Here is a 26,253-nt window from a genome sequence, read left to right as displayed (position 1 = left end):
TTCACCCTTGCACTGGGGAAAAGATAAAATGTATTGGAGCTATACCCTGCATAGCTTATGTCATCTGCAGGAGAGTAATAGTTCTGCAAAGCCTGCTTCCCTCCCTGTCCCCTATGCTGTGATCTGTAGTATGGGTGACTCACACATGAGAATAAGGGAGAACCTTAGGTTCCCTTGCATTGTCACATAGGATTAGTGCTGATCTAGCTTTTATGAAATTCAACTTTCTGTGTTAAGTCATTAGAAATGGCATCTGCTATTTTTCTTAGCAATGCAATAACAGGCAACAGTGCAGAATGTAGATGCATTAACAGCGGCTGTCATAGGGTAGGCTGCCTCCCAAGCACCACATCCTGGCCTGAGATCACTCTACAGGTAGCCTGCCTCAGTTTTCTCCTTCAAACTCCCCAATAATTCCACAGAGGTTTCTTTCTGTGCAAAAAGCCCTCCCCTTAGGGTTGGGTTTCATAACATAAAAGTAAGTTCAGAACAAAATTCAAAGTCCCAAGAATAAAGTCCAACTCAATTTGCTGCTCTTATTGGGCCACTCTCAGCCAGAGCTGACTGGAGTCTTGTTCCCCTGGTATCTCAAATCTGTCCTGAAGCCCTCTTGTCTCTGCAGCCTGCAGGAATGTTCTTACTCTCCACAGCTTCCCGATCCCAGGTTTCTCTAAGAGTTCCATTCCACACGGGTGTCTTGAGATGCCCCCTCTTCTCTGCAGCTTCCTGCTGCTCTTTACAAGGATCAGCTGCCCTCTATCAGACCCCATCACAAGGCTGTTAATGAGACACAGGTATGCTGGACAAATGCCCTCTTAAAGGGTCCAGTCCACCATGTGGCACAAAGTGACTATACGGCGCAAGGAATCCTCTTGTTGAAACGGTTATCAGAAATAATTTTTTATTTTGAACTAGTGTAAGAACTAGTTCATTGCAAATATGGAAAAAGGGTGAAACAACTGCAGTTTATCAAGTAAAAAATATTATGCTGAGTAATAGTTTCTCCACAACTGGTCAAAAAAAGGAAATAAAGCTGTTTCTAAGTGATTTTTATAAGTTAGGGGAAAGATGTTGGGTTGACAGCAGTAGATAACAGATTATCTACAGAGCACATACAGTATGGGAAAGTGCAGTCTGAGTTCCCCATATAAACCCAGCAATGTGTCTTAAACCTGACCTGGAGAGAGCTTCTGTTGCAAGGCTGAGCTGTATCTTTGCCCTCTCTCAACCTCTCTGCGCATACCCCTTCCAGGTCTATACCAATGCTTCTCTCAGAGTGGAAACCTGCACCTCACCCCACTTTTAGACTGAACCAACCATATTTAGAGCCGTCTGGAAACTGGAATTCCCATTCTGTGGAAAATTATGAAATAAAAAAAAATCCAAAATGGAACAAAAAAAATGAAATTCCAAAATTTCTCATGGAATAGGAATTGCAAAATTTCATTTAGAAAAAGTTGAAATGACATTTCTAAAACATTTCCAAGCTGCCTGGGGCCCTGTCATCCTACCAGGCAGGGAACTGGCCAGCTCAGGTAGCCTCAGAGCTGGGACTCCCTGGGCTTCTGGGCTGTAAAAGAGCCAGGGACCTTGGAAGGCCTGAGAGCCAAGGCTGAAGCCTGGACTGCTGAGGAGCTGGGCTGCTGAGTTGGCAAGAAACCAGGCAGGGTCCTGCTGAAATTTAATCAAAATAGAGACATTCCTATGGAATGTTTTGATCCTGATGAATCAGCATGAGTCACAGACAGTCCCCTTAGACTCTTCAAGCTATCTTGCCACCCAGACAAACGACTTAGTGATAAATGATCACTTACACCAAAAATAACATAATATTCAGAAAAACAAGGAGTCCGGTGGCACCTTAAACATTAACAGATTTATTTTGGCATAAGCTTTCGTGGGTAAAAAACCTGGCTACCCCCTGATACTTGACATAATATTCAGGTTACTTCCAGTCCCAAGAGACCAGTCACTTACCCCAGATCATCTGGTACCCTAGATCTTACAACAAAGACAATATCTGTAGCCAATCCTGTAATAAACTATCTAAAGCAGTGTTTCCCAAACTTGGGATGCTGCTTGTGTAGGGAAAGCCCCTGGTGGGCCGGGCCGGTTTGTTTACCTGTCGCGTCCGCAGGTTCGGCCGATCGCAACTCCCACTGGCCGCGGTTTGTTGCTCCAGGCCAATGGGAGCTGTTGGAAGCGGCGGCCAATATGTCCCTCGGCCCATGCTGCTTCCAAAACTAACATATAGGTGAACTGGACTGTTCTCCAGCTATGAGTTTGACAGTTCTTAGTTAATGCCTGCAGTCTGGACAAGAGCTGGCATCTGGCTTGCCAGCATCACAATCTCTACTTTACAGGTGGCAAGACTGAGGTAGGGACATTAAAGTTGACCTGCCCAAGGCTACATAGCAAATCCATGCCAAAACCATGATTAGAAATCAGGTGTGCCTGACTTTTACCATGGTGCTCCAGCCCCTGAACCATAATAATATGCATATTAGCTTGCCTAAATCTTGACCTCTCCTTGCCAGTTTTAGGTCACACACAGCAGTGGGGCCGGGCACAGCAGACTGCACCCCTGCAGTCTCTACCTCGCAGTTTGATTCCCCCAGTCAGCATCTGACCTCTCAGCTCACAGGAAGTCTTATTCAGTTCAAAGTTCCTTTGTTCAAGAGTTCGCACACAAAGATCTCCTAAGGGTTTCCAACGGTCTACCCCTGATCAAACTGGTTTATCCAGAAGGGCGTGGGGGGTAGCCTCTCAATAGTGGATTCACTAACACTATTGTCCATTTGAGCACCAGGAAACTGAATGAGAGTCAGTGCCAGGTTGCTGGAGACTTTGAGAGAGCTCCAGATGGAATTTAATCCTTAAGTTCCATAGTGCCAACCATACCACAATACTCAAACAGAGATGCATACAGCATTGATAAAAACAATACAGATGTATCCACATTCTTCACATCTTTGCTCCATGCTTATTAGTCCTTAGTCTCCCTACTGAGAGTACAGTGCTCCACTTGTGTTGGAAGTTCTGGGTTTGGGACATCTGTCCCTAGGAATTTCTCTGAAATTCACCTTGTAGGAACCTATGATTAAACATTAAAGTGTTGCAATACTCAGAAAAGAGTCTGTAAAAATGGTGGCTCTTCGAGTGGTTGCAGACATGTATTCCACTCCGGGGTGTCTGCACTGAGAGCACCAGAGTCGGTGACTTTTTTCTTTACATCAGTACCCGTTGGGGCGGCACATGCATCTTATGCCTTGTGGCCCCTTCCAAGTTTTCAGTTCCTTCTTACCACCAGTAGACATAGTCAGAGCTTTTTGTGTGCAAGTTTTAGTCTCGTTTTTTTTTCTTTTTGTATCACACTTGTGTCACTGAGACTTGTCTTATAAATATTTTTAATAGAACCCATAATTTAGTACAGATTTAGTTAGTTTAGTTATTATAGTAATTTGTGGTGCTTAGCACTGTAGGGCATGCAGCATTCTCCGGGCTTCAAACACTGCCCATTGTGTTGTTACCCCCAACACCAGAATTAGGGTACCCCAGGATAGTCTACCTATTGCCCTTCCTGAGGTTAACTAACGAATCTCTCGAAACAGAATTTAGAGACCTCCAGAATAGCCCACCTATTGCCCCCTCAGGTTTACCAAAGGTTCTCTTAAAACAGACTTGTTAGAACCACATCAATCTGTTCTCCTAAGGTATCAGTCTCCGGGGTGGCTAATGAAATACCTGGAAAACATGGATACAGCCTTCCAATTAATGATTGACACAAGCAGTGTTCCCAAACAAGGTACCCTTTTATTGGTGCAAACAACAATAAACTAAAAACTATGGCTGTCAAGAGATTAAAAAAATTAATCGTGAGATTGATCGTGCTGCTAAACAATAATAGAATACAGTAACTCCTCATTTAACATTGCAGTTATGTTCCTGAAAAATGCAACTTTAAGTGAAACGATGTTAAACGAATCCAATTTTCCCGTAAGATTTAATGTAAATGCGGGAGGGTTAGGTTCCAGGGAAATTTTTGGGGGGCAGACAAAAGGCATTATATACTGTACAGTACTGTACTGTGGTGGGGAGGTGCCCCTGGCTTACTCCTGGGGCTCAGGGCTGGAGGTGCAGGATCTAGGAGGGAGTTAGGGTGCGGGAGGGTGCTCAGGGTTGGGTGCGGGGTCTGGGAGGGAGTTAGGGTGCGGGAGGGCAATCAGGGCGGGGATGTGGGAGGAGGCTCAGGGCTGGGGCAGGCAGGAGGTGCAGAACACTTACCTGGGGCAGCTCCTGTTTGGTGCAAGGGGTGTGCAGGTGGCTCTGCGCAGCACGACACCACCCCCTTGGCCACGATTCTGGGAGCCATGATTCTGGGAGCTGCCTCCTTCCCCCCCGGCAGGCAGGGCCACCCGGAACGCAGGGGCTTTAAGGGCTGCAGGGACCTGGGCTAAGGGGGCCCCGGGGCCCTGGCCTGTAGCTCTAAAGCCCCTTTCGGAATGTGGTCCTGCGAGCACGGGCCGGAGGACTCAGGAGGAGCAGGGGGCAGCCGCACAGCCAGCGGCCAAAGAGAAGCGGCGCTTTCCCCTTCAAAGCACCGCTTCTCTCTGGCCGCTGGCTGCGTGGTTACCCCTGCTCCTCCTGAGTCCTCTGGCCGGGTGGCCCTGCCTGCTGGGGGGGGGGGAGGGGGTAGCTTCCCCGCTCGCTCGGTCCCTCCCAGAAAGTCCTAAGGGGGAAGCACTGGGAGGGAGGGAAGAAGGGAGGGGGAGGAGGTGGAGAAGAGGAACTTGTGCAATTCTCCCTTGTAAAGTCAGCCGAACGACATTATAAGGGAGCATTGCACAACTTTAAACGAGTATGTTCCCTAATGGAGCAGCGACGTAACTTCGAAACAACGTTAAGCGGGAGGACATTAAGTGAGGAGTTACTGTACCATTTATTTAAATATTTTTGGGTGTTTTCTACATTTTCTACAATGTCAAACTTTAGAGCCTACAAGTCCAATCAGTCCTACTTCTTGTTCAGCCAATCGCTCAAACAGGTGTGTTTACATTTGCAGAAGGTAATGCTGTCTGTTTCTTGTTTACAATGTCACCTGAAAGTGAGGACAGGTGTTTGCATGGCACTGTTGTAGCCAGTGCCACAAGATATTTACATGCCAGATGCGCTAAATATTATGTCCATTGATGCTTCAACCACCATTCCAGAGGACACGTGGCCATCCTGATGACAGGTTCTGCTTGATAACGATCCAAAGAAGTGTGGACTGACGCATGTTCATTTTCATAATCTGAATCAGATGCCACCTGCAAAAGGTTGATTTTCTTTTTTGGTGGTTAGGGTTCTGTAGTTTCCGCATCGGAGTGTTGCTCTTTTAAGACTTCTGAAAGCATCCTTCACACCTCATCCCTCTCAGATTTTGGAAGGCACTTCAGATTCTTAAATCTTGGGTCAAGTGCTGTGGCTATCTACAGAGATTTCACATTGGTATTTTCTTTGCATTTTGTCAGATTTGCAGTGAAAGTGTTCTTAAAATGAACATGTGCTGGGTCATCATCCGAGACTGCTATAACCTAAGCAAATCAGTCCCTAAAGAAAAAGAGCTGAAGAGACTGGACTTGTTAGGGACAAAAATTTATTCTACTGCCTTGCTCCAGATGAGAACAAACCAGCAACCTCTGCTAGCAAAATATGGTTTTGATTATGATCTCAATTAGGATGCAATGGCTAAATTCAGTGACAAGCTCCCCAATGATTCCAAAGAGTTTAAGGTCTTCCTTACAGAGGGTAGACTGATGGCAAAAATCTCACTTCAGTTGGCTCTCATCACCACAGATGACTCCTCAAGAGCGATGACCTCTACAATTATAATGAGAAGAGTGTTGTGGTTATGCAGACTTTCAATAATCTATTGAGGACTTACCTTTCTGTGGACAGTTCTTGTTTTCAGAAAAGATCAACATTTTGCCTTCTTTTAAAGATTCATGTGCCACCTTACGTTCTCTGGGAGTGTACATTCCAGCCACCAAGAGATGCCAATATAAGCTGCCTCAACATTATTCACAACAGTACAAGAGGCAACTCTTCTATCTCTCAAGACATCAGGACACTGAAACCTCAAACGAGGTGGGTCATACCAATTCCAGTTCGATTCAATCACCTCAACCTCAGCCCTTTGGAGGGAAGCAACCCTTTTATTTCTTTGAGGGCAGCAAGGCAACCAGCAGCCATTTTCCCATTCCCTTCCCACCTTTTGGGGACAGACTATCTCATTTCCTCAGTACTTGGGAGGTGAGAAGTACTGTAGGACTGGGATACTGAACCCAATTCCATTCTATGTTCCCCTTTCAATCCCTCTGCACCTTCCCTTTTCAGGGACCAGTCTCATGAGCCTGTGCTCCTTCAGGAAGTTCGGTCTCTGCTCAGCATGGGAGCTACCGAGGAAATTACTCTGCAGTTTCAAGGCTAAGGTTTTTACTCTCACTACTTTCTGATCACCAAGTCCAAAGGGAGACTGAGACCCATCATATTAGGCCTTCATGCTCTTAAAGATTCAACAAGCAAGTGAGATTCCATATGGTTACCGTAGCACTGATTCTTCCCTCCCTAGACTGCAACAATTGGTTTGTTGCCCTCGAACTTTGAGATGCATACTTTCATATGGTGGTGCTACCCAGCCACAGGAAATTCCTTAGAGTTGTTGTAGGGGCCACCATTATCAATATATGGTATCCCCCTTTGGCCTCCTGTCCGCTCCTCATGTATTCACCAAATGCCTGGCAGTGGTAGCAGCCTTCCTAAGGAAGAAGGGGATACATGTCTTCCTTTAAGTCAAACACTGGCTGGTTTGGGGGTCGGGTCATCCAAGATCCAGGTTCACTGTAACATTGGATTCATCATTCACCTTTTCAATTGCCAGGAGCTGATCCTGAAGAAGGAGAAATTGATATTTATTCTTACTCAGAGAATTGAGTTAATTGGGGCTCTACTTGATTCCATGAGTTTGACTGCATTTCTATTTCTGAGATTTCAAGTGATTCAAGACCTGTCTCTCAGGTCTCACCATCCACCACGGCTTGGATTTCCAGAGATTACTGGGCCAAATGGCCTCTTTTACATATGTAAGCAAACATTCCAGACTAACAACTCTACCACCTCCAGACATGGCTGAAATCAGTTTATCAACTACGCAAACACCACTTGGACAAGTGCTTCCTCTTGCAGTGATAAACACCTTAGACTGGTGGATGGATTGTGGCAATGTGTGCGCGAGGGGCCCCTTTGCTCATCCTTCTCCAACTCTGACAGTTGTAATTGATGCTTCTGGAACAGTATGGGGCTCTCACATGGAAGGCACTCGATCCCAAGGGATCAGAACACAAGGAGAATCCCTACATCAACGTCCTCAAGTTCTGAGCAATTCAGAGCTTTTGGGGCTTTCTTTCTTCCATGTCAAGGGACTGTCGGTGCAGACTCTCACTGAAAACACCACTGCAATGCACAATCTCAACAGATGGGGTGGCCCTTGTTTCAGTCAGTTCTGTTAAGAGGCGTTAGGCTTTCAGGAGTTTTGCATCACAGAGGACATCACATCTGTAGCTGCACACTTAACTGGAGCCCAGAATTGGCCAGCTGATTTCCTCAGCAGGAGATTCTTCCTTAACCAGAAGTGGTCCCTCAAGAGCAGTATATTGAGGCCCATCTTCCAGACATGGGGCATTCCTTCAATTGACCTGCTTGCAGTAAAAGACAACAAGAAATGTAACTCATTTTGTTCTTGGACAAATCAGTCTGGGTTCAATGACTGACAGTTTCATGTTGAATTGAAGGCCAGGTCTAATATATACATGCCCTCCCCCTCATACGCCCCTCCAACCCCTTAATACCTGTAGTTCTGGCAAGTCATTCACAAACTGAAACGAGACCATGCCAAATTAATCCTCATTGCCCTGGACTGGCCAAGGCAATGCTGGTTTTTGGACTTCCTCAACCTTTCAGTTCATCCTCCTTGCTTTCTGCCTCTTTTCCCAGACTTGCTGTCACAGCAGAACAGTCGAATACTGCATCTGGACCAGGGCAGTCTCATTCTTGGCTTCTGAGTGGCTAGATCAAGAAGAGACAATGTACTCTAGCAGTTCAGGAGATCCTCCTCAATAGTAGAAAGCAATCAATGAGATCTACTTACCTGGCTAAGTGGAAATGGTTTTCCATTTGGTCCACTAGTGATGAGTTACAACCTTCGCAGGCAAAGATCCCAGATATCCTAGAGTATCTTCTACATCTGAAATCATCAAGTCTGTCTTTGAGTTTCTTAAAAGTGCATCTTGCAGCAATCTTGGCTACCCACCCTCCAGTCTAGGGTCGATCAGTATTCTTCAATACCAGGATTGTTAGATTTCTTAAAGCTGTGACTTGTCTCTTCCCAGTTATCATGGACTCAGTGCCCTCTTGGATCCTGAATACTGTACTGGCATCCCTCATGGGCCCACCGTTTGAACCTACGTCCACTTGTTCTTGGCCTCACTTAAGTCAAAAGAGCACTTTCTGTATAGCTATAACACTGGCCAGGAGAGCATCAGAGCTACAGGCACCGATGGTGGTCTCAAGCTGTCCTGCAGTGACTCAAGAGCATGAGTACCAACCTCAGGGCAGACTGTGAAGAACCAGGGCACAAACCCCAGATTGGCTGAGAGATCTATATTTATATTTCACCAACCAAATATATCAAGGGTAAACTCCTCAGGCACTATAAAAGCATAACCATGGAGCCACAGACAGTCCCCTTGAGTCCTCTGATCTATCTTGTCACCTAGGCAATCTTACTTTTGTAAGGATACAAAAAAGAATTACAGGATAATTTAGGTTACTTCCAGTCCCGAAGCCCAGTCACTTACCCCAGGTTAATTGGATCTTAGATCTCACATCAAAGACAATGCCTGTAGCCAATCAGGTAATAAACTATATAAAGATTTATTTAAAAGGAAACAAGAGTTATTTACAACATTAAAGCAGGTAAATAAACATGCACACAAATGAGTTCCAATCTTTAGGTTCAAAAGATTCTTTAGGTTCAGCAGCTTCTATAATAAGCAAGCCCTATATGTCCTTTAGGGCTAACCCAGGGATCTCTTGCTTATGCCCAGAAAACCTTGCCCTCAAGAGTCCAAGCAGCGCAGAGTTACAGTTCCTCCTTGTTAGGGGGTTTTCTCCCTTCCCCCATTCTGCTTCAAACTGCCAACTCAGCTGATGGGAACAATTCTTTTGTACATCTCCTCTTCATTGCGGGCGGGGTGGGGGGAAGAGGGAGGCGGCACTGGGAGCAAACAACAAAATCTTTTGTCCTTTTTGATGTTTCACAACAGTTTGTCTGGTGTCAATGGGCCTTCCTTTTGGGAAGGACATAACACCTTCTGTTGAAGGACAGTATTTCACACTTAATGTCTCTCTCCTGTCTGGTTATTTATATGGTTACAGAGGCTTCCAATGCAAATGCTCATATATTACTTTACAATATGGCATACAAATGTTATAAGCAGGATTAATGCATGCAGCAACTTACAAGCATTCAATAAAGTCTAAACACTAAACATGTTTATAACTCTAATACCTATTTTAACCATACTAACACAGAGATGAAACAGACTGAGTCCAGCTATTTGTCTGTCAGTATTCAGCCTTATGACCACACCTGAAGTTTTTATCTACAGTTGTGTCAGCTTTGCATTTAAACCAGACAATACTTCTCTGGATTTCTTCCCCAAATTGCAAATTAACAGAGATGAGGAACATCCACATAAGTTAGATGTCAGGAGAGCACTGGCTTTTAACTCCTTCACACAGTCTTCTTGTCATTTTGTGTCTTATGTAGATCACATGAAGGGCCAAGGCAGCGTCAGCACAAATGTCTCATTGGATAACCTCTTGCATTATAATGGCATACAGGGCAGTCAATATTCCACTTCTGCAAAGACTCTTGGCCCATTCTGCAAGGGCTCAGGCTGCATCCATTACTTTCTTCAGGGATGTTCCCATTCTGGACATCTGTAGGGTCCTCAGTAAATACATTTACTTTGCACTATATGGTCACAACCACCTCTAGATCGGATGTGAACTTTGGCAAAGTCATATTTCAATCATTCAAGTAGGCTCTGAACCTACCTCCAAACAGTACTGCTTGGGAGTCACCTGAGTGGAATACATGCCTGCAACAACGCGAACAAGAAAAAACAGTTACTTACTTGTTCTGTAACTGTTTTTCTTCCAGTTGTGGGTGCAGATATGTATTCCATGACCTGCCCTCCATCCCCTCTATATTGGAGTCTTAAACCACCTGCTCTGTTGTGAAGGAACTGAGGGGGGCTAGGGCAGTGGCAGCCCTTATATTGACTCGGGAGGGGCCAGGAGGATGTGTAGGGTGCGTGCACTACCCCAACAGGTACTGCTGTGGGGAAAAAGTCTGTGACTCTGGTGCACTCGAAGACACCTAAGTGGAATACACATCTGTGTACACAGCTCAAAGAACAGCAGCTACAGAACAGGTAAGTAACCATTTTGGGGTTTTGTTTTGGGTGATTTTTTGTGTGCGCGCAAGATTTCTTGTTTATTATGTCTCAATGATTTTCAGAACAAATCTTCTCCATTTACAAGACTTTTTCCTGACTTCCATCTCTGCAAACTCAACATAGAATGTGAGAGTGCAACTGGATTCTTTCTAGCACTGATTTCATAAGAAGTAAAGATTAAACATATGGAACTTAAACTACTGTTTTACTCCAGCTAGCCCTGCAGAGCCAACACATCAACAATTCTGTTGATGTACGAATCAGACTAGAATCCAATTCACTCACTGAAAGTTGTGTGGCTCTGCAGGGCTAGCTGGAGTAAAACAATAGTTTGTTAGACTAGAACAATCTAGTCAGCAAAGTAAGCAGATAGGACTTACAATATACAAGTGGTTTTTAAAAAATATACTAATTTACTGGCTAAAACTACACATTCAAGGCCATATTTAAAAACCAGAGATTTACCATGGAACGACCCTGCTGTTCTGTTATTAACTTTTCAGAATTAAAATTGAAGCCAGACACTGATCAAAGTCCATTTTAATAACTTCTTTATCTGTAAATCAATAGTTCAACTACTTATATAAATTAGCTTGTTTCCATGTTAACCACTCCTACCTTTTGGTATATAGTGAATGTAATTAACTCAGTGACAGTATTTAGTTAAGAACAGATGATGGAAAACAATCATACGGCAGAGTTATTACTGCAATATACACCATCTGTCACTTTGCATTTCCTTTTTGGATGTCATAAGCCATTAGTACATAATGACCCCTCTGAAGTTATATCTGTAGTTCCAAAGGCCCAATAGTGGAAGTGTCAAGTCACTGCACACAGATAAAATTAGCTTAGAGACAGATTGTGCCATTTTTAAATTCTCTCTCAATTGACTGCAAGTAGAAATAAGAAATTACAAATTGGGTAGGAATGTTTCAACTTCAAATGCTATATTTTTGTCTGTTGTAGCTATGTCTGTGTACCAGGGCAGGGGGAGGGAGGGGAGAATTACCCTGTACCATTTATGGACTTGACACATGGTACTTTCCCCTCAGAGCAAGGGGGCATCTGGAAGGCAGATTGTCACTCTCTGAATTGTGATCTGTCTTTGGGCTTTCTCCAGGGGCAGCACAACAAATGCATTGCCCCTTGCTCGGGAGTAGGTTAGTTGCAGAACTCTCAGACTAGGATACATGTTTATTAGGGACATTAAATGAGTTTTAAATGGTCAAATTCTAGATCAAAAAGGGTCAAAATGTTGTATGCACAATGGGGCACCCCTCTGACTTCAATTTAGCCCTAGAGAATAGATCTGTGGGACGAGATCCTTGATCTGAACACCTACATTAATTTCTCCATGGTGCACAGTGGAGAACAAAACTGTAAAAACTCTGTGGTGTCATGCAGAAGATAGTGGCAGTGCACTGCAGGAACTATGCATTGCTGACAACAGGTGTCAGCAGTGGGTATAATTGAACCCAACCTCAAGTACAGATCCAGGACAAACTGTGCTCAGAACAGTTTCAGAGAATGTGCTTCAAAGCTAATCGGGAGTTGAGCATATTTTATTCCTAACAGCTCTGAGTATGTGTTAACCATGCTTTGTCCCAGGCTATGCCTGATTTTGAACCAGTTCAAATGCATCCATTGCTAGCAGCAATGATCAGCAATAGGCAATTTTTGTGGTATAGACATAGGTTATAGAAGTTATTCTCACCACTGTGTAGCCACCTCTCAAGGGGTCTGGCCAGTGCAGTTCTTCCCCCTGCACCTAAATGACATTATTTTCATTGGCATCCAAAACAGAACAGAGAGGGCACCACAACGGCTCCAAGGAGCTTACAGAATCCACTGGACAGGACATAGAATCATAGGACTAGAAGGGATCTCGAGAGGTCATATAGTCCAGTCCCCTGCACTCATGGCAGGATAAGTATTATCTAGACCATCCCTGATAGGTGTTTGTCTAATCTACTCTTAAAAAATCTCCAAAGATGGAGATTCCACAAACTCCCTGGGCAATTTATTCCAGTGCTTAATCACCCTAACAGTGAGGAAGTTTTTCTTAACGTCCAACCTAAACCACCCTTGTTGTAATATAAGCCCATTTGCTTCTTGTTCTATCCTCAGAGGTTAAGGAGAACAATTTTTCTCCCTCCTCCTCGTAACAATCTTTTATGTACTTGAAAACTGTTATGTCCCCTCTCATTCTTCTCTTTTCCAGAATAAACAAACCCAATTGTTTCAGTCTTCCCTCATAGGTCACATTTTCTAGACCTTTAATCATTTTTGTTGTTCTGCTCTGGACTTTCTCCAGTTTGTCCACATCTTTCCTGAAATGTGGTGTCCAGAACTGGACACAATACTCCAGCTGAGGTCTAATCAGTGCAGAGTAGAGAGGAAAAAATATTGCTTGTGTCTTGCTTATTAGACTACTGCTAATACATCCCAGAATGACATTGAAACTAACGAAGGAGAAGCAGGAAAACAGAAAGGGCAAGGATAGGAGTAACAATTTACAGGTTACTCAGAGGGCTGGTACTTGGCATGCCTCAGCAAAGAGGATAAGGTTTTCTGGTTTTTTATTTGTTTTCACTAAATGGATCCCTTGGTTAATTTTATGTAGGTGTCACAGCAGAAGTGACTATTATGAAGGGACTTGAATGTGGGGGGAGGGCTTATGTAGCAGGTCTTCTTTTGGATCTGCAGAAAAAGGAACATTAAATTACTACTGCTTAAAGCAGCATTACTCCCCTGGGCACTCTGCAACATCCTTCTCCAAAAGGGATCACAAAGACTAAATGACAGAACTGGAATAGTTATCCTGACAGATTTGGTTGGGATATGGCGGGGGTTGTACAGGAAGAATTGCACTGTACTGTTGGGCTTTTAGACTGGAATAGCAATTGCAGAGCAGCTCTGATGCATGTGACCTCATTGCCTCATGTAGCTCCCTGGCACTCAAATCCAGCTACTTGCACTGAGTGTTTTGGACAGGATTTGGGCTTTGGAGAAGGAAAAAATGGGGAGAAAATGAATTCAACTCTGTTAAACTCTAACAGGAGAGGACAGTAATTACCAAAGACGTTGGTTTCATGTTGATGAAAAATGTAACAAAATTTCCTTTTATTCACTTTCTAATTTCAAAATGTACATACAAATCTCTTACTATGGTCAAGAGGGGCCCGAAAACAGTCCAAAAGAATACTAACAGATTTGAATATATTCTGGCTAAAAACAGTGGGAACCTTGAACATAAGCTTACACTGTCATTTTAACACCTTCCAAAATGCAATGGCCACTACAATAAGAGGAGTATATAAAATGGTAGTTTAAAATTACAGTATTATATTTTTGGGAGGTCTATAAAGATCAATATAGCTACATATTCTCCAAGGATTCTCCCTTCCTCTCCTCTCCAAAACAATTCCTCAATATTATTGACATATGACATAATAAGAAGCTAGTTATCCAGTGCACAACTCCACATCTGAAAATCAGAAATAATTAGTCTCACAGCTATGGTAGGCGGCTCAGTGTCAGATGCTGAAATCTCACAGTGGGTTTGAAGCTTTTATGATGGAACCCACATGTTTCCATGTGTATCAGGTGCTTTGGTATAAGGAATATTCCAAATCCATGGGCGATCTGCAAAATAAAACAAGGAAAAATAAATACATAAGTAAAAAAATAAAAATATGCTTATGACATATACCTGGCCCCAGTGAAGTCAATGGCAAAAACGGGGGAGGGATAGCTCAGTGGTTTGAGCATTGGCCTGCTAAACCCAGGGTTGTGAGTTCAGTCCTTGAGGGGGCCACTTAGGAATCGAGGACAAAATCAGTACTTGGTCCTGCTAGTGAAGGCAGGGGGCTGGACTCGATGACCTTTCAAGGTCCCTTCCAGTTCTAGGAGATAGGATATCTCCATTAATTAAAAAATTTAAATTCAACTCCCATTGACTTTATTGTGGTTCATCCCAATTGGAAGTTCAACTTACTGATAAAATTTACTGAGCTATTGCTAACAGTGAGATACAAAGACATTTTAAAAGGCCGTTGTTTTTCCCCATGGATTGTTCTTTTAAATGTGGATATTGCAACCTGACAATTGTCCATTAACTATGATGGAGAGTACATTTAATACAGATCTTACAAACATTTTGATATCACAAAATTTGCTTTGGTCCATCCAGTGAAAATCAGGTACACCTCTACCTCAATATAATGCGACCCAAAATAACAGGAATTCGGATATAACGCGGTAAAGCAGTGCTCTACGGGGGGGGGGGGGGGGGGAGGGGGGAGGGGGTGGGTCTGCGCACTCCAGTGGATCAAAGCAAGTTCAATATAATGCAGTTTCACCTATAACATGGTAAGATTTTTTGGCTCCCGAGGACAGCGTTATATCGAGGTAGAGGTATATTGTGCAGATATTTTGATCCTACAGCAGCATAAAAAGAAGATTACAGCATGGAGATATCAATATTATTCACTGGGACAGCCATGATTATATTGGGTAGAGAAGATGTTGTCAAGAGATCTGAGAGTGGACCTGCATGACATGAATGCCTGAGTTCATGACTCACCTCTGCTAATATTAAAACTTTGTATGTCCATCAGCAAGTCACACAGAGTCTTACAGTCACTCCCTATGCTTCCAAAAATAGAGGAGCCAAACCTATCAGAATCCACCCTCGCAGGAGGGAGGAAAGTGAAGTGATAGAAAGGAGAGACGTGGGCGTGCTGGCTCTTCAACATGCTCCTCTCTTTCTCTCCAGTTCTTCAGAATTCACACTTATCCACTATATCAAGTCTATGCCTGAAAACCCTGCATAGGGCTGTAACTAGTGCGGAGTGAGCGGGGCAAACACCCAGGGTGCAGAACTGCCAGGGGTGCAAAAATGGGGCAGCGCGCAGGATCGGGCCCAGCAGTGTCATCCCCCCCACTGCAGGATCAGGCGCAGGCGGAGTCCAGGATGCTCAGACCCCCCCCCCCCGCTCCCACCAGGATTGCTGGCCTAGTGACCCCCCCAGGAGCAGGCTCTACGGCACTAGGACTCTGGCACGGTGGCAGGCGGGAAGGGCACTGAGTGCTAATTGGCTCCTATGAGCACACTCATTGCTCAGTAACATCTGCTGAAGTTGCTGCCCTTGCAGGGTCTGAGCAGAGAGCAGAAACTGACTGCGTGTGAAGGGGTGTCAAACAGCTGGAGGCAGGGGCAGGAGAGGGGCCAAGTAGCAAAACTGGAGGGTGGGGATAGGAGCTGGGGTCAGCCCAGGGGTGAGGCACTGCCAGATGGAGGCAGACAGCAAAGCCCCAGCACAGGGAGGGGCTGAGGGAGTAAACAGTTACCCCAATGGGATGAGCCACCTGCCCTGATTGCTGAGGGGCTTCCATGCTTAGGAGGAAGTGATCAGACAAGAAAAACGAAGAAGTCCTGGGCTGCTTATGATTTACAGTTAGGAGAAACAACAGTAGAAACAAAGAAAGTAAACACTGCACAAGTAGCCACACTCAGTAAGGGGTAAAACACACCCTGCTCCCTCTTGGACTGTGTTTTCCTGTTACTGTGACCTACCCTTCTTGTTGCTACCCCAATCGTTACTACGGAGAACAAAATAAGGAGTCTCCCTTTGACCCATTGTTATAATGCTCCATTGCACTCACACATCAGGGAATTGACACCGTCAGGGCAGACTGGCCCAGAATGCTAACCACACCTTGGCTTTTCTTTTAAAAGGCCTCTAATTTTGGGCTAAGGACAATTTTCAGTTGTGCCCGGACAGATAAAAATACAGGCCATTCACTGTGCAGGTGAAGAGACCAATAGGGAAATCTACATTGAGTGCAGATCTGGTTTGGGGCTGCTGGTGAGATATGCACCGGCCAAGAGGCATGTCTACTGTGACCTGTGCTTGTAGCATTCTGGGCTGTGACCCAGCCAGTCTGTTCCTGACACCCTTCTCTATGAGACCGGGGCCATCACCTCGATATGTTCATCTAGCCATTTTAACTATGGTATTGGCACTGTCTCACACTGAAGCACAGCATAATATGATTTCACAATCACCACAGCTATATACTTTCTTCTGTCTCCACACATAGGTGTCAAGGGCCTCATCTGGCCAGAAGTCAAACATAGAACCATAGGGTCAGAAGGGACTGCAAGGGTCGTTTAGTCTAACTTCCTGCCAAGATGAGTCATGCCTCTTATCAGCTGTCACAACATAGCTTTCCCAACGGAATGATACTTCTCATACTGGCCATATACAAACAAGCTATGCTATTATAATTAAAAGGGGCATAATTGCAATTTGCTTGGCAAGGTTCAGCCTGAGAAATGATCAGGTATAAGCCAACCATAATATTGTAGCAGGAAGCAAACAATAATCAATACTCTTCTTAGAAAAATAAAATCACAATGCAAAAGGTAAAAACCAGAAATCTAACAACCTCCCCCCGCCTCACCCAAATGGCTGTTTCCCTCATATAAAAGCCAGAGAAAGAGTGACTTCTGCTTATACAGAGTCAGATGCTATGTTGGTAATTCAATTTCTAGATAATCCACTTCCACAATAAATTCATTCTTTGCTTACTCTTGAGTCCCACTTATTCTCCGCTGTGTCATTGAGAGAGGTGGCTGTTTATTCTAGCCAGTCTCACTGTGAGATGATGTAAAATGACCAATATCACTTTTTTTTGTTATAAACAGAAATGCAATTTTATGTCTTTCTGAATATGTTTCATGCCATTAAGTCAGTGCAGTATCCATATTTATGTTACCATTATTTTCAGTCAATTTTTTTTAGTACCTATCAATGAGTTTACTTAAAGGGTATATAGGAGGATACTACAGGGATGTTAAAGGACTGTGTTAAAATTAATGTGGCACTTAAAAGAATCATATAATAGCTTTTATTGTCTATGCAAAAATAAATGCATTATCATTACACTATAATATCCTGACTCATATCATCTTAAAAAAAACAGTGAGGGGAGCAAAGATGCTTGCTTGCCCAGCGTGCTAAAATGCCTAGTTACAACTCTGACCCAGCACTACTTCACTGTTAAGAATAAAATAGCTGTTCCACACCACCTTGTTGCCTTCCATATGCTGCCTCCCATCAGCCTTACTATGCAATAGAAACGTTGAGGCACACTGTAGTGAAACACTGGTACCTTCACAGTTATCACACGAGCAACTGCAGAGTAGACCTAGGCCTGAACCAAGCTCCCTGCAACTATTTTGCAGGGAGTGTCCCCTATACTTTGGGAATTACTGGTATAGCTCTTCATACTCTTGATGCTTCCTTTCCTTTCTTTCATGCTTTGATTAGAAATGAATCAGTGAGCAACACGGACACTAAAAATATCATTGGCAGCTAAGTTAGCAGCCATAAAGATGAATGGGGCTGTGCTCACCTCAACTTTATTGTTCAAGGCTCTCTGCAATTCAGACAGATGATACTGCATCAGTTACAATTGGATCATGTTTGGAAGGTTCTCTCCACAATTGTAACAGGCTATCCCTGAAAGCTGAGACTATAGAGAACAAAGGATACATCTTTGGGAAATGCTATATTATAAAGTGATAACATGAGCTGACAATAATATGTGTTAAGTTTGCTGTAAATTGCTACTTATTATTTTACTAACATGATACATTGTATTATATGTCAAAAACCTGCAGAAACCTTTTGGAAACCTCATGTTCTCATGAAGCACGACAGATGGTGGTACAGAATGTACAGCCAAGAAGAGAAAAGATACAAAACAATGGAGCTTGCTTCAGAAAGCATGAAGTACAAAATATAATTACTGTATCTCTGTGGTCCTCTTTCCATTGCACCAGACCCTTGTAAAACTATGAGTGAGTAAATAGGGAGCACAACTGAATAATAGTTGATCTTATTTCCTGCTGATTTATAAACAAGCAAGTTATCTGAGTGAACATCCAAATTCTCATTCCATAGAATGTTAAAATACTTCTCTATCTGCTTTGCTAATTAATTCAATTCAACTTCTCTCAGACCCAAATGCATACCTTAACTCTCTCACATTGCATTTCTTTGTGAAAAAGAAAAGGTGAAGGGGATAGCTTAATCATCTAAGCATCAGGTTTGGAACACACTGAATCCAAAGGTTCCAGTGCCCACTGGTTCTATTGAGCTGTGATCCTGCCATGCTTGGTATAATTAATTTTAAGCAGTTTGCAGGTGTCTGTTTTTTAATTTATTGGGGTTTGGGGGGAAGGAAAGAAGACCTTAAAAACCAAGATCGTTCCTGTTCTTTGGGATAATAAAGATGCTGTGGTGCTTTTCAGGTTTGACCTAAAATCCTTGGCCAAAATTTACCCTCAGCCTATTATTGTGTGGAGTGCAGGCTATCTGGCTGTTATCCTCCACTCAGAGATAGCTGTATTTCAGGGGTGCTGTATGTATAGTCAAAGCATTTTGTGATCCTTCTGGAAGAATAGTGCTGTACAAGTTTAAAATGCTGTTTAAATAACCATATAATTGACAGTAGAAATAGATAACTTATGAGAGGCTCTCTTTTCCCTGTTGATTAAATAATTATCTTAAAATGTTTTCCCTAAAGAATTTGTTAATTCAAAGGAATTAAGCATATCAGCCTCTGTGACTGTGCCATGAATCAAATATTTTTTCCATTTATTCTGAAAATTACTCTAATGATTGGAAGCATTAAAAAAATCTCTTTTCTCCAAAGCATCAGACTTGCTCATTCTCATTATACGAGCAACTACTCAAGCTGTTCATCAAAAATGTATCATTAATACATAGCACATTAGTCAACTGGATTGTGCAATGTACTTTACAATGTTCCGTTTACCTTATACTTCAGCATAAATGACGCAGTCAGCAGTCACTGGCCATTATCACCCAGCTGGTCATTAACCCCAATTAAGCATTCAGCATCACGGTTGTGACTTATAATAGAAATTCTATAAAATGGTATTCAGTTTTACAAAAGGTTTCAGAGTAGCAGCCGTGTTAGTCTGTATCCACAAAAAGAACAGGAGTCCTTGTGGCACCTTAGAGACTAACCAATTTATTTGAGCATAAGCTTTCGTGGGCTACAGCCCACTTCTTCAGATGCATAAAATGGAACATATATTGAGGAGATATATATACACACACATGCAGAGAGCATGAACAGGTGGGAGTTGTCTTACCAACTCTGAAAGACCAATTAAGTAAGAGAAAAAACTTTTGAAGTGATAATCAAGATAGCCCAGTACAGAAAGTTGTGAGAATACTTACATGGGGAGATAGATTCAATGTTTGTAATGGCTCAGACATTCCCAGTCTCTATTCAAGCCTAAGTTGATTGTATCTAGTTTGCATATCAAGTTCAGCAGTTTCTCTTGGTGGAGGGGTTGGTTGTGGTGGGTTTTTTTGTTTTTAAAGTTTTCGGTTTCGTGAGTGTGACAGGAAATACTCCAATCTTAAACTGTTTTAAATTATCCCTGTATTTTGTTTCTTTGTTTTTACCTGAAGTAAATGTTCCTCCCTTTCTAGCTAGGTAGGTAAATTAATGTGGTACAAAATTCTGCTGTTGGCAAATACCTGCACTTGTAGAGCTGTTCTTATACAAAATGCTTTCCCAGTCAGTTTCACCCTCTCCTAGTGCAGGGTCTTGGGGGATGCACATGTCCAGGAACAGCACAGATGTTATCTTCAGCTGTTGCTGGGAGAAGGAGACACTGTTTCCTCTCCATTTCATGGGAGTCCTCCCACAAACAATGAAAAATAATACCTTTTCTGCTCCTACACCAGCCCTCCCCAACGACTCTGCACTAGCAAAGGACAAAATTGACCAGGACCATGTATTTCACATTGCTTCTGTGGGTGCTACTGGGGGAATGCTTTCTGAACTAGCATAGGTACAATTACAGGAAGGAAGAAAGCAGGGACATTAAAAAATGCAAGGGATATGGAAGGAGAAAAGAGAAAATGAAAAATGGAGAAGGAAAATGGATGGGGGGGTGGGAGGGGGAGAAAAGAAGAGGGTATAAAATGGCTACTCCCACAAGCAATTGATTAGCTATATAGAGAGATACATGACACACACACATGCATACTACCTAAGGCTCTCGTTTTGTATATAGATAGTTTTATATAAACTAGACCCTGGTAGCGTGTTGCTTGTGACAGGTTTCCCTGTATTCTGAAAGACAGAGCCTTCTGTCATTATGATCTCACTTAGTAGTGTGTGTTTTGCAGCTTAGTCTCCAGAGGATCCCAAGTGTAGTCAGACACTGCAATATAGTTTCTTCTCACAACCTGGTTCATGTTAGAGTTTGAATGAAGATATCAATCATGGCTCATTAACAAGAAATATCATTAACAAACCTATGTCAATGTATAGCCTAATTCTATATTGGTAAAATATAAAACTATGTTTAAACATCTGGGTGAACTTTCTTAGCTTGCCTTTAAAGACTTGTCATGCAACTATTTCTCCACAAGTTGTGCTAATATGCAGCAGTAAAATCTGGCTAGATTCAGAAATTGTATAATAAAATAATACTTTGCACTTGCATCAGGACTTCCACCCAAGTAGCTGAAAGACATTTACAAACATGTATTAGGGCACACACTGCCCTTCTGAGATACTGTAGGTGAGAATTATCACACATTTTATGATGAGTCACAGAGAAATCAAGTGACCGGACCATGATAAAAGAAGCATCTTGTGGCAGAGCCAAGAATTCCACCTAGGCACCTGATTATCTTCTCATTTGTATTAGTGTAAATTAGGAATAAGTCCACTGGAATGACAGACATTACACTGGGTTAAAATATGTGTGATAGGGAATCAAGGCCTAGGTCTCCTGAATCCAGTCCTATACCTTAACTACAAGATAATTCTCTCTCCTTAAGTGAGGCTAACTAGTACTGGTGAAAGAGCATCTTTCCTCATTGGGGAGAAACAGAAATCTTGTTATATGAAGAATAAACAATTTTTTTTCCAAGAAGCAAGACTTATGTTTTTCCCCAATTTGTTTAAACCTATGTGTTCAGAGCTGATTTAATAATGGTTGTATTCAATGATACTACACTTTGTCTACAGAATTATGAGCGGAGGGTGAAGGTGAGATATGACAAAAAGTTTGCAACTGAAGTTACATTTTAAAAATAAAACATCTGGCATCCATCTGAAAGTATCCTAAGAGAATCAAGCATCAATGTCACTAGGAGAATGGATGAAAAAATATATATAACAGCCGATTGTTTATGTGTACATCTCCCAGATTGAGTTAGGCTATATCATTTTTTTTTTTTTTATGTTCAGGGAGATCTTTGCCTACATTAATTATCTGTGTTTTGAATGGATGACTCTCAAAGTGATACCATCATGTAGAACTTCATATGCTGTATATGCTGTAATAACATGTCCTTTTGTTGTTTAAATGGCCTATTGGTTAAAAAAACAACACATGTAATTATGTGAGAGACTAATACCTGGAAAGATGACAGGTGAACTATTCATGTTATTAAAGCAGTAGCAATGTCTACAATATGAATCCCTTTTGTAAACTCCATAATAAGTGTGTTTGGCACAAGTGTATGGAAACTAGCGATAAACTTGTCAACATCAACTGTTGCCCACAAAAGGACTTCAGTACTGTTAAAAATAGCTACTTATCTCCAAAGAGTTGGCAAATAAGCTTTAGTCACATACACATCTGTAAATTAGGTGCTAAGAACTAATGACAGCCACTTCATACAGCAAGAACAACATTATTGGAGTAAATAAAGGCAACAGTAAAATAAATTTCCAGATTTCAAATAAAACTGTTACTTAACTTTACAGTAATTTTTGTTCTTTGACACGTGTTGTGCATGTATACATTCCACCGTAGGTGTATATGCGCCCAATGCACTTGACACCAAGACTTCTGCCAGCAGTACCACTAAGCAGCTCATGCACCCCTGTTCTCCTCATGTACTAAGCTGAGGGAATACAAGGGGCATGGTCACTGCCTCCATCTTCATTCCTTTGCATCACTGTCTATAAATGCCCAAAGTAGCAGGGAAGGTGGGAGGATTTTTCTCCTTTGAGTTATAGTGTGAATATATGTCCCACTGCAGGTGACTCACTAGCTAGTTCCCTTACAAATGGCAGGATTTTGGGGTTACTTAAATAGAGACTGCAGCACTGATTTACCAAAGTTGGTGTCATCTCAGGAAGCATGAATAATGGCATAGTATCTGGAGATGGTTTGTACAGACCACCACATTGCTGCTTTACAGATATACACTATAGAAATGTTGCTCAGGAAAGCTGATGAAGTGGACTGAGGCCTGGTGGAGTGGGCTGTTATCCTTGGTGGAGGAGAAACTTTAGTCAGATTATAGCAAAGCTTATTGGAGTCAGAAAACAATGTGAAATGAACTGAAATAGAGGTTTCAAGGGGGAACCTAGTAAATGGGATAACATCAAATTTAGATCCATGAAGGTACCAGGTCAGATAATACCAAGAGCTTTTAGAAATCTGGAGACCAAGGGATGAGAAAAGACAGAAAACCCATCCATTGGAGGGTGTATTGCTGAGATGGAAGCCAGATGGAATCTCACTGAACTAACAGACGGGTCAGAGGATTTCAAATGCAATAGGTAGTCCGGTATGTGTCTAATCTCAGTATGATTTCATTATAACTTGTAGGATTCTGGCCAAATTTAAAACCTTTTCATTTTGCTATAGGTGGTTCTGGTGGAATCATTCCTGATGCTCACCAAGATGGCCTTGAGAACTTGGGAGCATAAATGTCTTGTGAGAACTCAACCAGGAATCATCAGGGGGGACTGATTAGAGGTTGGGATGCAGATACCTGTCCTGGTTTTGAGACAGGAGGTACACTAGGGGTAAAGTTATGAACAGCTGATGTAGGTCTGTGAACCAATACTGTCTTCCCAAGCCGATGCCATGAGACTTAAGGTTGCCTTGGCCCTCTTCAGTTCCTGAGCACTCTGAATGAGAGGGACAGGAGGGAACACACACAACAGATGATTCAACCAGGGAAAGAGAAAGGCATTTGTCACGGAGGCCAGGCAGTGGCTTGCACTGGAGCAAAACCTTCTGCATTTGCTATTGAGCATGGTTGCAAATAAATATATTATCAGGTACCTCCACTGGGGTGAAAGATCTAGAGGAGAATGTCTTTCCTAATTGTCCACTCATGGTGGTCGAGAAAGTCCCTGCCTAGGGTGTCAAACTGTCTGGAGTGGCTCGGAAGCATGGGTACCAATCTCAGGACTTAAAACCAGGGCACAAACCCCAAACAGGTTGTGAATTCTATACTGAGATTTCACCAACCAACAAGTGTGAACTTCTCAAGCACTATAACAGCCTTAACATGGAGTCACAGACAGTCCCCTGGGATACTCCAGTCTATCTTGCCACCCAGGCAAACTTGTCTTTGTGATAGATGGTTCCTTACACCAAAAATCACAATAATATTCAGGTTACACCCAATCCCAAAGGACCAATAATTTACCCCCAGTCAATTGCACCTTAGATCCAAAGACTACCTTGTAGCCAATCCCATAATAGTGAATAAATCTTTAGTTAATTTAAGAAAAAGAAATTAGAGTTACTTATAAGATTAAAGCAGGTAAACATACACACAAACTAGTTACAGTCTTAGGTTCCAAAGGGTGATAGAGGCTTCTATAATAAGCAAGGTCTGTAAGTCCTGCAGGCCAAGCAGCTGGGGATCCTTTGCTTATGCTTAGAAAACTTGCCCTCCCAAAGTCCAAGCACATAGTTCCAGTTTCTTCTTGTCAGGGATTTTTATTCCCTTCCCCCAGAATTCAAGCTGACAATTTCACATGGATGACATCTTCATGGGTGTTGAGGTGAGTAATTAAAGTCTTTGTTCTTTGACGTTTCACAATGGCTCATTTGGTTACAATGGTCCTTCTTGCTGGGCAGGACCTAACATCTTCTGTAGGAAGCCAGCATTTTACAATTGGTGACTTGTTTGCATCATAAACTTCTGTAATTGTGTAAGTAATCAAACATGCACTATAACCTTATAACATAGGGTACAGATGTTTTTAGTGAGATTACTAGATACAGCATCCTATAAGCATTTCATAAAGTCAAAACACTAAACACATTCTTATAAACTTAAGATCTATTTTAATAATGCTAAACACACAGCTGAGTCCAACTGGTTTCCAGTTATGTATTGGTCAGTGTTCAGTTGCTGTCTAGGAGCCATGGCACAAACTGGTACTTGGTCTGCCAGCATCACAATGGGAATTTCTGATAGTGTTCTTCAACCCTGGAAGGTGAAAAGCTTTTAACAAGATATTGTTCCTTAAACAGAGATTCCAGCGGTGGATCACTTCTTGTCACTGTGGACGCAATCTTGTACCTCCCTGCCTGTTCAGGTAAAACATAACAGTAGTGTTGTCTGTGAGGACTTGAATCACCTGATTCCTGATGGTGGACATAAGCATCTTGCAGGCCTGATGAATAGCTCAGTGATTCAGCACATTTATATGGAGTGAAACCTCCTGAGATGGCCAAAAAGCCTGTTCCTGAAATTATCAAGATGCCCCCCCCCCCACCTTTGGTGGATGTGTCTGTTATGAGAGTCATAGCCAGTTCTGGTTATAGAAAGGGAATCCCTCTGCATACATTTAGAGAGGGTCTAACCACCACTCGAGGGACTGAAGCACTCTTGCAGGTATGCTAATCAGCATGTCCAGTGGATGCCTGCTCAGTCAATATAACAAGGCCTGCAGAGCAGACATCTGAAGTGAATTCTAGCATGATGAGTCACGTACATGTACGAGGCCCCACGGCGCAGTAGTTGTAGGTAGAAGTGAACTGTTCTCTCCAGACTGGATTTGAGAGAGAGAGAGAGAGAGAGAGAGAGAGAGAGCAAGAGAAACACTATGGACTGAAATCTGTCCATAGGGAGGTAAGCCATGGCAGTTGTGTCTAGGTCCACTTTTATGAAGGTTATTTGTTGTGTTGGTTGTAATGTCAGTTTGTCCATATTTAGGTTCAAGTCTAGACAACAGATGTCTGATGACAAGGGTGCTGGTTTTGATATTGGTTCTTGATCTTCCATGAACTAGCCAATTGTCCAGGTAAGGAAATAGGAGGTGCAGATGTGCTGCTACCACTGTCATGCCATTGGTGAACATTCTTGGGACTGACGATAACCTGAAGGGAAGCATCGTAGACTGGTACTGGTTGTTGCCTGCTATGAACTGACGTATTGCCACATGAAAGTACATGTCCTACAAAGCGACAGCAGTATACCAATTTCCAGGAAAGGGATAACGGAAGCAGGGGTGACTATACTGAGCTTGATTTTCTTGGTGAATTGGTTCAGTTTTCTTAGATCTAGAATGGGATGTAGGTGATCTGTCTTTTTCGGAATTGGGAAAAACTGGGAATAAAAACCTTTCCCTCTGTGTTGGTAAGGAAATATTTCTCTATCACTCCCAATTCCAAAAGAGATCATGCTTCCGAAGCAATATGGTCTTGTGAGATGGGTCTCTGAAAAGGAACAGGGAACATGGGTTGGCAAAGGGGAAGGAGGCAAATTGGATGACATCCCTCCTTTACTGTACTGAGTACTCATTTGTTCAATGTAATCTCTTTCCAACCATTGCAAAAGAGAGATACATGCAAGGG

The 26,253-nt window shown here is 42.7% G+C and overlaps 1 protein-coding gene across 3 annotated transcripts in view; it reads right to left on the bottom strand.

Moving 5' to 3' along the window:
- Nucleotides 1-8,957: 8,957 nt before the first annotated feature.
- The window catches only part of TDP1 (tyrosyl-DNA phosphodiesterase 1), a 116,011-nt gene continuing 98,715 nt past the window's right edge, over nucleotides 8,958-26,253 (bottom strand). For all 3 annotated transcript variants that reach the window (XM_054027193.1, XM_054027194.1, XM_054027195.1), the window contains exon 16: nucleotides 8,958-14,213. In XM_054027193.1, the coding sequence (XP_053883168.1) occupies nucleotides 14,140-14,213 (74 nt within the window). In that variant the 3' untranslated portion in view covers nucleotides 8,958-14,139. The remainder of the gene's footprint in view (nucleotides 14,214-26,253) is intronic.

Source organism: Malaclemys terrapin, chromosome 4, assembly GCF_027887155.1.
Source record: "Malaclemys terrapin pileata isolate rMalTer1 chromosome 4, rMalTer1.hap1, whole genome shotgun sequence".
NCBI lineage: Eukaryota > Metazoa > Chordata > Testudines > Emydidae > Malaclemys > Malaclemys terrapin.
The sequence above is the reverse complement of the archived record's forward strand: the minus strand, read 5'-3'. Positions and strand labels throughout refer to the sequence as shown.